We start from the raw sequence: 14,707 nt of genomic DNA on the forward strand, positions 1-14,707 counted from the left end.
ACTTCTCAACAACTACCAAGATGTCATGTCAGATCTGCCGAACCGCACATCACTTGGCGAACACAACATCTTACTGAAAGACGGTGATCACAGACAGTTAAAGAGTAAACCTTATCCCATTCCTCATTCTCTTAGGGACACTGTCAGAGATGAAGTGAAAACCATGTTGTCTATGGGAGTTATAGAACCTTCAGATAGCCCCATTGCTTCCCCAATTGTCTTAGTCAAAAAGCCTGATGGTAGTAACCGTTTTTGCGTTGATTATAGGAAGCTCAACAAGGTCACTGTATTCGACGCTGAACCCATACCCGATCAAGATGAATTATTCACAAAAGTCGCACATGCCAAATACTTTACTAAGATAGACTTAAGTAAAGGCTATTGGCAAGTTCCTATGTCACACAAATCAAAATCACTAACTGCCTTCCTCACTCCTGATGGCCTTTTTCAGTTTACAGTCATGCCCTTCGGCTTGGTGAATGCGCCTGCCTCCTTCAGCCGAATGATGAGAAGACTACTAAAAGGACTTGATGGAGCTGTAAACTATATAGACGATATCCTGATACACTCAACCACGTGGGATCAGCATCTTGCCACACTCACCGAGTTGCTTAGCAGGCTACGAGCAGCAAAACTGACAGCCAGACCCAGTAAATGCTTCGTGGGACATTCGAAGGTTGAATTTCTGGGACACGTAATCGAAGATGGAACAGTAAGTCCTCGACCAGAGAAACTCAAAGCCATCCAAGAAATCAGTAGACCTCAAACCAAACGAGAACTTCGATCATTTCTCGGCATGACCAACTACTATAGGAAGTTCATACCAAACTATTCCGCCATTTCTGCTCCACTGACAGATAGGACTCGGAAAGATGAACCAAACCAAATCAGATGGGAAACCAATCAGGAACAGGCCTTCAACACACTCAAAGACAAACTAACCAATCCACCCATCCTTCATCTACCAGACTTGTCAACAGATTTCATACTCAGAACAGATGCATCAAATGTTGGAATTGGAGCAGTCCTGCTTCAGACACACGAAGAGGAACGATTCCCAGTAGCATATGCAAGTCGTAAGTTACTTCGAAGAGAACAAGCATATTCCACCATTGAACGTGAGTGTTTAGCCATAATTTGGGCTGTAAGAAAGTTCGAGCCATACTTATATGGTAGACAATTTGTGCTCGAAACTGATCATCAACCATTGACCTACATGAATAGTGTTAACCCAGCCAATGGGAGACTGATGCGCTGGATCTTAGCATTGCAACCTTACAGATTTCGCGTAGAAGCGATTCGCGGCAGCGACAATGTCGGAGCAGACGTATTGAGTAGGTTGTAAAAAAAAAAAAAAAAAAAAAGTAAAAGTAAAAGCATTTTCTCGAAGAGGGGAGTAAAATGTCACATTAAAAATGCATTTATTTTATTTTATTTATTTTCCTCAGCAAAGCTTGCTTATTTATCTAAGTTTCACTCCACAGCCAGGTTGCTAAGAGACAAGGAGTAGATCTTATGCAAGAGTGAGTAGGAGATGAGAGAAGTGTGTGTGAGATTCCTTTTGCTAGAATTGAATTGCATTTCTATTGTGTGTTGTGTCTAGGGTGGTAGACTTGTATAGGTCCCTTTTAGTGAGCTCAGTGAGCCTTTCTTTTTAAACAGCTGCTTAAAATACTTTTGGGGAAATTGCAAAATTGGGAGGAGACCCCAGTAGCTTTCCACTAGTTTTCTAGCATTACATCTTGGAGACTTTGTGTAACACACACCTATGCAATTTTGGGGCAGTCGCCATTTTATCTGCCATCTTGATAATTTTTGAATTTCAACTTTAAGCAGAAAAGCAGCCTTACTTGTTTGATATTGGCTGGAACTTATAAATACCTGTATGAGGTCAGATTTAGCAGAATATATGCTGTTATTTTATGCCTGAATAGAAGAAGCCATCGGTAAGTTAATCTGTGATTTCTTCTAATTCTTTTACAAAAAAAAATAAAAACTAAACAAAAAAAGAAAAACCTTGAAAGACTTCAGAGATGATTTGAACTGTTGATGTAAATTTGTATAAACTTTATGAAATAGTTATGCACTTGTGAGGAAGAATATCAGTATCATAAAAGGATGTTATTTTACAAGTTTATGTGACAGTTAATTCAAACTTTATAAAATAATATTTATGAATGTGATTTGAACCTCAGAGTTATAGAATTTTCAAACAAGTTTTCATCAATTATAGTATGACATGAAAAATGAAAATAACTTCCGATGTACTTGTTAGGATATATCGTAGAGAGATTCTTGGTTTTGTCTTTAATTTTAGATGGTTCCAAGATCGGGATATTTTCCAACACCGGATAATTTCCAGGATCGGGACATTTCCCAAGGTCGGGTCGTTTAGGAGACTGGTGAATTATTAGTAAGCTGAGAATATAAAGCGCCGTCTTTGATGGAGGTTTTCGGCCAACAGATAAGTTATTATAAAGAACAATGAGAGAGAAAGCAGGAGGACTTTTCTTTAAATGTGAACTCGATTTCTGAATATCAGAAAGTCTAGCGATTGGAGATTTGAGATTGAAGATACAGACATTAATTATGACTGAAAAGTTGATTGATAGAAGTACTGGTTTAAATTTGGATCCTTGTAAGATATGTCGGAGGATAGTCTTGAGCTAGAGTTTGGAGAACAGCTCAAGTTTCAGGTGTTAGAAGATAAAATGTGATCAGAAAAATATATTAGGTCAGAGATACAAAATGGTGAAAGTAGAATTATATATGAAGGTGGATTAATGCAGGATCCTTTCATAATTATGAATGTTTGGTAGTTATGATTGTGAAAAGAATGAAACAAAGTTAAAGGTTCAATTGATATTTTTTTTGAAGGTATTGTTACAAGTGAAAGTGTAATATACTGAAACGTAAGTTGTTGATTAGATCAGTACAGGGTCTTTTCAGGGATACTGGAGTAAGAAACAGGTCGAGAGTTAGGAGGTTATAGATTGGATCAAATCAGGATCCTTTGCTTATTTTATGGTTGTAAACTTGTGAATCAGAGTACTTTTCAGAACACTTTATCATTTGAGGTGTTAGTTTTATTTCCCCTTTTGAACGTCAAAGAGATATGTTGATATTGGAGTTTTGTATACTGAAATAAATTGTAAATTGTGATTTGGTATATATTGAGTTTTACTTGAATTTTATTTGGAGTCCGCCCATGTGACAGTGTGGATGATGTCTACCTTATAGTAAAATAACTTGCAGCAATAAATATTGTTTTGAGAAATTAAGCAGACTTTAAAATTTCATAACTTCCTTTGATACTGTATATCAAAATTTTGATGAAATTCTCAGCATTTTTGTTATGTGAATCTTTCATTTCTTATCAATTGGGAATTGGGATTAATCAAACAAGATTGTCAAATAAATGGCACGTACTGTTTTGGAAGGGGATTCCACATCGGCCATGTTCTGCAGTGTGTCAGATAAGAACATAATGTCCTCTCGCTCAAATTCAGTCTGATTTACCACAACAGCTTCTACATACTTCGCTACCTCTTTCACGTTGTACTTTGAAACAGGCACCTGCATGAAAATAAAAACAACCTGATTGATTATTGAAAGATTATACGAACCCTTACCCAAATACAGATAGTTGGTAACGTAAAAATTTGATTTACACCCCTCGGAAAAATAGAAAAGTGATGTACAGGAAAATCATGAGACCTAGATTAAGAAATTTGATTCGGTAAATTCACGGACCTAGGTCCATGGTACATTCTAATGCTGCAGGAAACAACACACACACATTAGGACAGGGAGTGACAATGGTGAAAAGCTAGGGGGCTGAGGACTATGCCTCCGAAAAATTCTACGATTAATAAGAAAGTGAAAAAAATGAGAAAATAAATGAAAAGGGTAAAATGTGGCGTTATTTTATCAGGATTATGTAAAAAAATCTATCACAAGATTTGATTTTCATTTTAAGAAAGTTCCAAAATTGTTCACGTTCGATTCGCTCGCTCGGAAAATTTAAGAAATGCTGAAGCCACCGTCATGTTGTGCTCCCTCAGGTATTTTCGCTCATTATCATGCCACTATAGGCATAAAAATCGCTTTTATTTCTCCACCATCCAGGAGGCAGTTTGGTTCCCCTGACCTCTCTTTTGAAGAATGTCAACAGGTAATTAGAAAGAAAGACAATAATATACATACCCCCATCGAACGGCATGATTAGAGAGTGGGAAATAGGATTAAGACTTAGGAGGATGGGAAAATTAATTAGACATTCAACTTACCATACTTAGATCCCTGAAATCAAGAGGGGTGATGTCTCTACCACAGGTTCGGATCTTCACCCTTTGCCAAAGTCCCACATCAGTGTAGTCAAACTGACAGTATCGGACAGCCACCGGATGCCCACCTGTAACATTCAGATTTAGGGAAAAAATGCATTTCATAATCATACTTTAAAATTGTACGTCTTGATTCAAGAGGATACATTTTGACGATCAACTCCTGACTTAGTTCTATCCTACGGATGTGAAACATGGGCAAGAACCAAGAGAAAGAAAATGAATTAAATGTTTGTCATATGCGATTGTTCATTTTGCCCAAAATGTCAAGGATGATGCTTAGCATCACATCGGCAGAAATATCAAAAAAGAAAATAAGGTAAAGAAGACTGATACTGGATAGGCGCTACTTCAGTAGGAATTGTAATTTTTACACAACAGTATATAGAAAATCATTTATACTTATCAATACAATAATTGACACAAGTACACCTCTGACAATCTTGGCTGCCGGAAGCGGAGGGCAGGGGGCACTTGCCCCCCCCCCCATCCCATAAAATTTTGTGGGGCAAAATTAAATTTTGCTCCCCCCAACGTGCCCCCCTAAAAGTAGAATGATAAATTATTTAAGGACAAAAGTAGACGATGAAGGCACTTTTCTACCTAAAAATTCTCATTTCCATTGTCAAAAATAGTTAGCCTAGCGTATTTTGACGAAAATGTCCCTCTGTGGAACATAACCTTTGACAAGCCCCTTTTCCATCTTATTACAGTGTGGTAACATGTAACCTTTTAATGAATACATTTCAGACTAAATGTAATTGTTTTCTTCTAAATAATGTTACATAACGTACATTATGAACTGCGGTAATTTGTTAATCAGTTCATGCTTATTTACAAATGAGTATTTCCTGGAATTTGATATTCGTCATTTCCTAGCTATGCCTATGGTCACATTTCCCCCAGAAAATATGTAAAGAAAAAAGAAGATTTTGAAGGAGTCATCCAAAAGTGCTTCCCAGCCATACAAAACATGCAAAATGAAACACATAAATCGAGTAATGTTTTAAACTTTAATGATTTTCAGAAAAGTTTTAAATTGTTAAACAATTAAGCTTATCATATTTCTTTAAGTGCTTATCGACGTCTGCCACGCCAGAACAGTATGAAATTTTGAATTTGAAAAGACATTCATTAGAGTTTCTTTTGATTCTGTTGTTACTCTTGTTCTGCTTAATTACACTCCTTATTCTGACAGGAATTTCTTGAAACTTGATGATTGTGCTCTCTCGCGTCGTCCGTGTATGTAAATGTACATAAATAAAATAATGTTTCTGAAAGGATATTGCATGAAAATTGTAATTTCTGGTATTTTGAGTCAATTTAAAGGAATGGTCCGGGCTGAAACTATGTATAGCTTAATAAATAGTGTAGAATTCACTGAGCAAAATGCCAAAAATTTCATGAAAATCGGATAACAAATAAAGTTATTTAATTTAAAGTTTAGCAATATTTTGTGAAATCAGTCGTCATTAATATTCATTATGTGGACTGATGATGACACATCTCCACTTGTTCTTTTGTATTTTATTATATGAAATTAGGTTTATTCAAATTGGATTGACAACTGACTTAGTGCATAAGATATTTATGGTTGCAAATTATCTTATGATAAGGGAGACATATTATTCACACAAATGTGAAATAATGAAAAAATTATGATTTTATGTAATAACATAAGAAAACGGAAAGTGGAGATGTGACATCATCAGCCCACCTAATGAATATTCATGACGACTGTTTTCACAAAATATTGCTCAACTTTAAACTTCAAAAACTTTGTTATTTGTCATCCGATTTTGATGAAATTTTCTGCATTTTGCTCAGTGAATTCTATTCTATGTATTAAGATATAAATATTTTCAGCCCGGACCATCCCTTTAATTGATCAGACATGAGAACCACATTCCGAAGCGATCGTTTTTTGCACGTAGATTTCATATGTTCTCATAAATTATGAGTATAGTCTTTGGTAGTGAATTCTATGTTTAATTCTCAAGAAATTTCTTTTTGAATGCTCTTAGAAACGCAACTTTTATACTCCAATTTTACACAAATTCCATATCGTGGGGGGTCCCACACCCTCTCCCACTCGATCGCTTTGGTATCTCACGCTGTCAAAAATATTGTGCCCCCTTCGAGATTTTGCCCCTTAAAACTGAAAGTGTTCCGGCGCGCCTGTTGGCTGCATTACGCGATTAATTCAGCGCTGACTTTGAAAACAACAAAGATGAATAATTGTTTTGAAAAATTAACATTCATATGATAATAAGATACTAGGTTCGTTGACCCTAAATAACCTTTGAACTTGATCATGTGACCTTAGACTCATGCAAGACGATCAACAAATATTAACTTCCAACTCGGTCAAGGTTAATTGACCCTAAATTACCTTCGACCTTTATCATGTTACCAGAAAATCATGAAAGACGATCAGTGATACTTGATTACTCTTATGTCTAACTTGAAATAGATCCATACTTGAGTTATGATGGCAATCGTGGCATTTCAAAATTCATTGACGGTAAATTACTTTAGACCTTTGTTATGTGACCTGAAACTCGGAAAGGCTGTTCAGTGATAGTTAATTACTCTGATGTCCAATTTTCATGAAAAGGGTCTATATACTTTCTAAGTAATAATGACATTTCAAAAACTTTGATGAAATATTGGTCAAGATTTCAAAATATTGACGACGCCGTGGAGTCGCCGTCGGAAAAGCGCCGCCACAGTATCACTCTGTTATACACGCTAAACAGTAAACAAGTATCAATGTAGCTATATGTTCAGCGTATAGGCCTGCAGTAAACAATACCCTGAACCCAGATCCCCTATGAGTGATAATGCTTGGCTTGTCGATTGCAGCCAAATATCGGTGAAACAGTGATTACGGATGACAGACAATGGACCTAATTGCTATCAAGGTATCTTGCATATTTGTGACAGGATTCCTAAGTAGATGGCAACAATAAATGCAGACATGCACAAACCACACTTACCGTAAGCAGTATTAACAGGACATCGTTCGGCGGATTCAGCCTGAGTACTGGTCATCGTTGATGACCACGTGAAATTCTTTCCTCCTATCGTGGTCCTTTCGGATGGACATCTCGCTGAAATTACCCAACATTAGCAACAACAAAAAACCCAAAGAAGTTATTAATTTTCCATTATGTGAAAATAATGAAATTGTCACTAAATCAGAATTAAGATAATTGCCATAAAAGACAAGTTTAAAGGGAAATCTTTATGAAACAGGCACCATAAAGGTGGGGGGAAACGTCCCTGATTTGTGTTTTGTAAGGTTGTGATAAGTTACCCACTACTGTGATCCAGGCACGGAGGTGTGGTATATAAAGCTGTTCGTAACCTCTTGCGCTAAATACACAAGAACGTTTTCGACATGCGAAAAAGTGTGCGTAGCTTTACAAACAGCTTTATGAAATACCCAACCTGTCCGTCTTTTAAACAATTAGAGTTACATGTACACCAAATTGACTTTCCAACAACTTTTATCAAAATCTTGGCAAATGATTAACTCTGCATACAGATTTTGACAAGCATAAACAAAAAGAACTCAACTTCAACTTATGAAATCAAAATTTATTAAGAATGTGATTATGCTTCCACAGGTCACTAGTATTAACCATGAGTCAAGAGCATCTTTACGAAACGGCCGCAAGTTTGTTTTAAAGAAGAAATTATTCGGAAGATTTCAAGGTGGACAACGTGTATATAGAAGGCTACTCTGATATTCTAGAATCGTTCTGAAAGTATTTTTGTAGATGCCTTATAAGGCATCATATCTTCAACAAGGAGAGCTCAGTCGACGGTGACCCGGGTAAGATTACTAGTACAAGCGCACCTATGCCATGTATGCCCCTTGATATATAAGTCATTTATCTTCATTACCAAACACATCAAAGAGGACTTAACCCCGTTTGTCATTTTTTTGGTTGCTTACTAACAAGCAGTTATGCTTTATTAGCAATTTGTTTAAATAGGGAGTTTTCTACGCGGACGCTCTCTGGAATGTTGAGAATCCATCTCCAAAAGCCGTTTACAAAACAGCATCTGTTGAAAATCGGTGAATCAAAACAGTACTGTCATCCTGCACTCCACTCTGGAAAACGACATATTTGCAATTTTTCGTCACCTCTGACCCTAAGAATATCTGCTGTCCTTGTTCAGCAATTTTCGACAAAGACCTTTAAGCTATTCATTGTGATTTGAATGGCATTTTCAATTATAAATTTACTATGTTATAGAATCCGTCCCCGTTGCACATATAAGAAAAGAAAACGCTATGAACACTTCCACAACCAAGGTTACAACAACTACGAGAGGAAAAGGTATTTTGTAAAATAACAGTCTTTCTCTTAAAATCTATATGATACATCAAGGAAAGTGATAGATTAAAATTGATCCTAACTACGTCACTGTTCATACCTTCAATGATAGAAACCACAAAGTCACAACTGACGTTATTTCCTGCGAGGTCATTGACTACGTAGGAGACATGGTGGTCACCCACAGCAAATCTTGTTCCAGGTTTGTGTGACCTGTGCCATGGCCATGAGATTCCAACGTTATCATCAGCTATTGGTTCATCCCACTGGACAAAGGTCGTATTTTCTCGAGAGGTTTCGATGTAACGACGAATGCTGCGTGGGCAGTTCATGAAGCGTGGCGGTTCAGAATCTTAGAACAGAATGAAAAGTAGGATTAATCTGTGCATCATCAGATTCAAAGACCAAAAGATACAACCATAGAAGGAGATTATGATGTGATAACACTAGATCATTATCCTTTAACATCTTTTGAAAATACCTCCTTATTGTATAGGGGACAAAGAAGATGGCAAACAAAATAAACAGTAGCCAATAAGCATATTCCTTTATACCATTTCCCATTATGCTGACAGTCCTTGAAATACTAGGACTGGCAAAATCATGTTTATCTGTAGACATTAGATTTCAGAAACTTGGTAAGGTTGCTGAGGGTTTACCAATGTTTGTCTGTGTGATGGTGTCTTTGACTAAACGTTGTTTCATGCTAAGGCCCCTTTGGTCCTGATCTGATTTCTAATTTCCACCTTTTCGTTCCTTTTACAATTTACTTTTTTTTTTCAAAGGGGTATCCACACTTTACAAGCATTGCTTTTAGTGGACCCATCAATTCCATTTATGCTCAAGTTGCACTGCTTTTATATGAGATAAGAATGTTCATTTGTAAAATATTTTACTTTGTATTATTCAAAATGGAAATGAAATAAAGAATTGAATTGAATAATTCTTTTGTAACCAATAACTAACAACGTGTGGCTGGATCGTCCATGGCACCTTGAAGCTTTACATGGTGATCTTTCCAAGACACGAAAAAATTACGAGTCTTATAACAGTCTTCAAACACACTTTGGAAGGAAATAAACCAAACAATAAAACTAGAGCCTTACCTCTGACCTGAATTGTAAAGGTGCAATTCGCGATGTTACCTGTGCCATCCCGCACAGAGTAGGTGCGATTGGAGATGCCATAGATGAACACGCCATCTGTACCAGGATCTTTCAGGATGATAGTACGACCTGAGTTGTCTGTTACAGTAGGACTTGACCAGGTCGCACGGGAATGCGAAGTACCGGGTATAGTATCCACAATAATGTCATCAGGGCATGTCACTTGAGGTGGTTCCCTGTCTGCAGCATGAAAAAGATAATTCACTTTTCTCGACCACTTTTTTTCAGATAGCTTGAAATGAATTTATAAGTTTTCATGTTTTCTTGGAGATCATCCCCATATATATATATATATATATATATATATATGGAGCTCGTTGTGTAGAAAAATCTATTTAACGAATTTGTACTAATCATGTACACCAATACTATCTTATGAAGAATCTCACCTTCAATCATTATATTGAACGAGCATGTTGCCTCATTGCCCGCTGAATCAGTTGCTGTGTATGCAATCGTGAATGACCCGATGCCATAGTAGGTACCAGGAATAGCTTTGGTTGCTAGATCAACTTGACCAGAGTTGTCGATTGCAGTAGGACCCACCCAGGACACCTGGGCCATGGCTCGACCAGGGTCAGTCGGAACGAACATGTCGTCAGGGCATCCTAGAATGGTAGGAGGCTCCACATCTGACAAGAATAAGAAAAAGACCAAAACCAAAGATTATTACTTCATATACCGGTTGATCGGTTCATATATCAAAATTCAGTTGGGTACTATTGGCTGGTTGCTTGCTTTGCAAGCTGATGTGTTGATGGTTTGAATAGTCGAATGGTTGATATAAATTATTTATGTTGCCTGGTAATTGATTTATTATTTATAACACATAATATATTCATTGAAATAATATACAGACCCTAAATATAATTTTGTTTTTTTTTCTACATTTAATCATTTATCTATTTATTCATCTACTCGGAGGTGGTCAATTGTTAAAGACTGTTTCCATCAATCTTTCATCACCTTTATTGCATTTCACCTCTATGATCCTGATATCCAAATTTCCCCCGTGTAAATTAGCAACACCTTAAGACCCAATTACATTCGAATAGAATGAGCAACCCATCATCTATCACATAAATTTGATTTCATCCCTTTGATCCTGATATCCACATTTCTTTTTCTCTGAGTTTTTTTCTGAGAATCAGAGAAAACACCTTTATCAGACCCCATTACATTCGAATGGGATCGCTAATAATTATCATTGAGCTCTAACACTTAGAAACACTAACCTTCGACAGTTATCGTGAAGACGCAAACTTCGGCCATTCCAAGCAGATCTGACGCGTTGTACACGACATCTGTCTTCCCGAGGTTAAACCGATTGCCGGGTTCGTAGTATGAAAGCAATTGAATATCGCGTTGGCTATTGACCAGTGACGGCTTTTCCCATGTTACCGTCGTATGGGTAGAGTTGAAGTCGGTAGGTACAATTATATCTGATGGGCAAGGGTCCTGGAGTCCGTATCTTTGATCTACGTAAGATAAGAGACAAGACAGTTACTATTTTTCGATAATCGTATCAATTTGAGAAAGTTTATGAATTATATTTCATATCTATTGTATATACATGTATATAAAGGCTGTTCAGCATTATTATGTTTGAAACGTCACGGATTTGTTGATATGAAAACTACGTTACATTATATAAGAGATCTACGTCAAAATACGTCCTTCAAAGCGAAACCATCTACATTTATTCCTTAAACCCAAACACTTTATTTGAGGCATATACTGCTTCTGGCTCGAGAAACTTATTTGATTCATTGTTCTACCTATTTTCATGTATGCAATTTTACTGAATTAAACAAAAAAGAAAACGGTTTCAAGTTCAAATATCATAAAAGAAAAATGACCAGCAATCTCACCATCAAAGACCACATCAATAGAATGCATTTCATTTGCCCTGCTCAAATCAACGCAGGTGAATGTCCCGCCATCAGACGGGACTGGAGATGTGATCCTGATTTTTGTCATCTGTCGGCTTCCGTCCACTTCGTTCAAAATCACATGACGAGGTGATGTCTCTGAGATTTGATTGGCCACCAACTCGGGCCTTCCACCTTGGTTGATGATACAAGAGATATCAACACTAGTGACGTAAGGGGTAAGATAGATGGCGTAAGAACCGTCACTTGTCGATGACTGCGGGAGACGTGGTGTCGTCGCCACCACTAACTGGACCTGCGTAGTTTCTGGAAAAAAGGATTTTGAAAACCCAAATACATTAATAAATACTTTTAAGTAATTACAGCAAGATAGTTTTATAATGACTGTTTTTTTTTTCTTTCGAAACATGACACACAAAAAACAAGTGGACTACGATACTTACAAATCCCCCCATTTGTCATGTTTTTATGTTTTGGGGGTTTGTAATACAGTTGTCATGATCTTCCCATTAGGTATCGCGTTTAAAACGGATCTCAGAGTGCAATATTGTTAAGAAATGAGTGTGGATAATAATAATGCCGAACATTTTCAAGACATTTACGTTTTGCCATTAACTAAAAGGGTTTTCCACATTCCACACCATGCACACGGTTTCCATTTTGCGTATTTTTGGAGTCTCCTTGAACCCTTGGATGTAGTAGATGGAGATGACTGTCTTCAAGGATATGAAGGTTGGATTGGGGATTCAGACTTTGATCCACTATACCATTATCAACACCAATACTGATAACTTCCCAGTTTAAGGCATGACGTTAAATTTTATTATCAAGTAATCTTGAAAGTAATAAGAACTACATGTATACTTAAAACATCGATTCATTAAGTGAGTATCAACAAAAAAAATTATGTATCGATTAAGAAAAGGTGTCGTTGGTATTGGACCTGACGTAGCGACAAGAATGTTCATTCTAAAGGTAGGAGATGTGGAACATTCATCATAAATAACACATTTTAACCCATGTCTGTATTATCCCTCCCCTTTGATCAGTTCATATCATCATGCTTATCCTCTCTGATGCAAGTTGCCCAAAATTACTCTAATTGCTTGTTGATACTTAGACGCTAATTGAACGATTGGTGAAGCGGGAAACGTAATAGGTCGGAGAGCAATGTTACAAGAAACATCCTGAAACATCATCCCTATGTTTACACATTGACCTAGTAGTATAGTTCCATGGTTTACCAGATCATTGCGCAGATATATGAGCAGATGAAATGGCGTAATGAGTTTTTAAAAAATAGGGGCGGGGCAGAACAGATCTTTCTTTCAAGAAAGATCGAGGAGACTGAGTCAAACATTTTACGGCTTAAAATTTAAAATCTTGGTAGTGTTAGTTGTGCAGAATTGAACATTATATATCCACAAATCATTTTTTTTGTTGTTATTTTACACTACTTCCTTTTATTTCCTCTCCTTTTACTCGGTTATGAAATTTGGTATGGCTATTTTTTCTATTCGTTTTCATTTTATGCCCCAAGCATTCCATATGTACGCCAGATGGGCACTGTACAGATACATCTTTACGGTTTCATTACCATTGAATAAGTAGCCTGATGGTAAGGTCATTATGTTCACTGATTAATGGCACATACACCCTCTGGCTGACACAAACGAATCGTGAAAATATGAAAAGCATATATTGCAAATTTTCTTATTATCTTGAATTATAAACAAAATGTCATACTCTAGAGAAATGGCGTTGTACCGTATGGATACAAGCCCAGTAGCATATCTGACATGTCTATAAAGGGGCTTTGGGGCATGAACTCCGGGCGGCCAGGGCAATGATTCTTCTCAGAATCGCATAAGTTTACGTCGCTATAAGAACTTGGGCGTATGCTGTATTTTATAAAGTTCATATGGATAGAACTCACCAAGGAGCCCCCCCCCCTCCCGGGGGGGGGGGGGAATATGTGTTCAGACACATTAACGATATATGTGACCTAAAACAAATAAATTTATTATAGCCGGGGACTCTTAAGTACTCTAACACTTGTAGTGGATAAAATCAAATCGGGTTGGTGTTTAAAAAAAAATTGAAGCAGTAAGTATGTTTTTACATGTACATTTTCCAGGACTTTAGTTTTATAACATATCACAATCAGAGGTTGCAATTAAGACCTCGAAGCTCTGATTTAAAACAAGCAAAATCAATGCTAACCAAAGCCTTTAATCTGCACAAAATTTGAGTTAGGAAGTTATCACTGTCATACAAAACTTATGGAGACTTCAGAAACGCTGGAACTGGCATAATGCTCGAATGTCGGAAATTATCAGGTACATATTACAGAGCTAATCCTCTCGACTGTAACTTGACTATTTCCTAGACCAATTTTAAAACAATAAACACGGGGTATTCATCGCTACCGTACAGGATATGAGCAGTCTATTGTTTGTCAAAAAAGTCACCCCAAGTTTGGCTCAAATTAAAGATAAATCAGAGAAAGGCATACATATTATTGTTTAAAGGGTACCCTCGAGTAAGTAAGTGGGAATACCATGTCATGATCTTGGCAAAATTTATTCGACATTAAGTCGATATTTCTAGAAATTGTAGAGATCGCTTAACATCTTCAACAGTAATCTATTTTGGTCGAAATTGTCACGTTAAAGTGAGGACACAACTGTAAGCTTGCCAATTGTTTTCCGGAGTGCCCCTTTCACCCCACCTACTGACCACGAATGGACGCCCCCTATGCGTGACTCAATTCTAGAGGAGTAACTGGGTCTCTGATACCATGCCAGCAACAGTCAAGGTGATCTTTACCTCAGAAGATTTAACACTCAGACGATAACAACTTTTGATAGTGTCGTGGCGGAAACGAGATTTACGAGGGAATGCACATTCGCTTCTTGATACTTTTATAGGGGTAACTGCCATTACCAAGTTGG

At 37.0% G+C, this 14,707-nt stretch overlaps 1 protein-coding gene across 1 annotated transcript in view; it reads right to left on the bottom strand.

The window, feature by feature from the left end:
* Nucleotides 1-14,707, bottom strand: part of LOC121432066 (adhesion G-protein coupled receptor G4-like) — a 51,910-nt gene that overhangs the window by 18,312 nt on the left and 18,891 nt on the right. The window contains exons 4-11 of the mRNA XM_041629902.1: nt 11,733-12,059; nt 11,097-11,339; nt 10,251-10,493; nt 9,802-10,041; nt 8,796-9,047; nt 7,346-7,459; nt 4,290-4,414; nt 3,430-3,576 (exon numbers count right to left, since the gene is read on the bottom strand). Of these exons, the coding sequence (XP_041485836.1) occupies nt 3,430-3,576; nt 4,290-4,414; nt 7,346-7,459; nt 8,796-9,047; nt 9,802-10,041; nt 10,251-10,493; nt 11,097-11,339; nt 11,733-12,059 (1,691 nt within the window). The remainder of the gene's footprint in view (nt 1-3,429; nt 3,577-4,289; nt 4,415-7,345; nt 7,460-8,795; nt 9,048-9,801; nt 10,042-10,250; nt 10,494-11,096; nt 11,340-11,732; nt 12,060-14,707) is intronic.

This window comes from Lytechinus variegatus, chromosome 1, assembly GCF_018143015.1.
Source record: "Lytechinus variegatus isolate NC3 chromosome 1, Lvar_3.0, whole genome shotgun sequence".
In the NCBI taxonomy this organism is placed as follows: Eukaryota; Metazoa; Echinodermata; class Echinoidea; order Temnopleuroida; family Toxopneustidae; genus Lytechinus; species Lytechinus variegatus.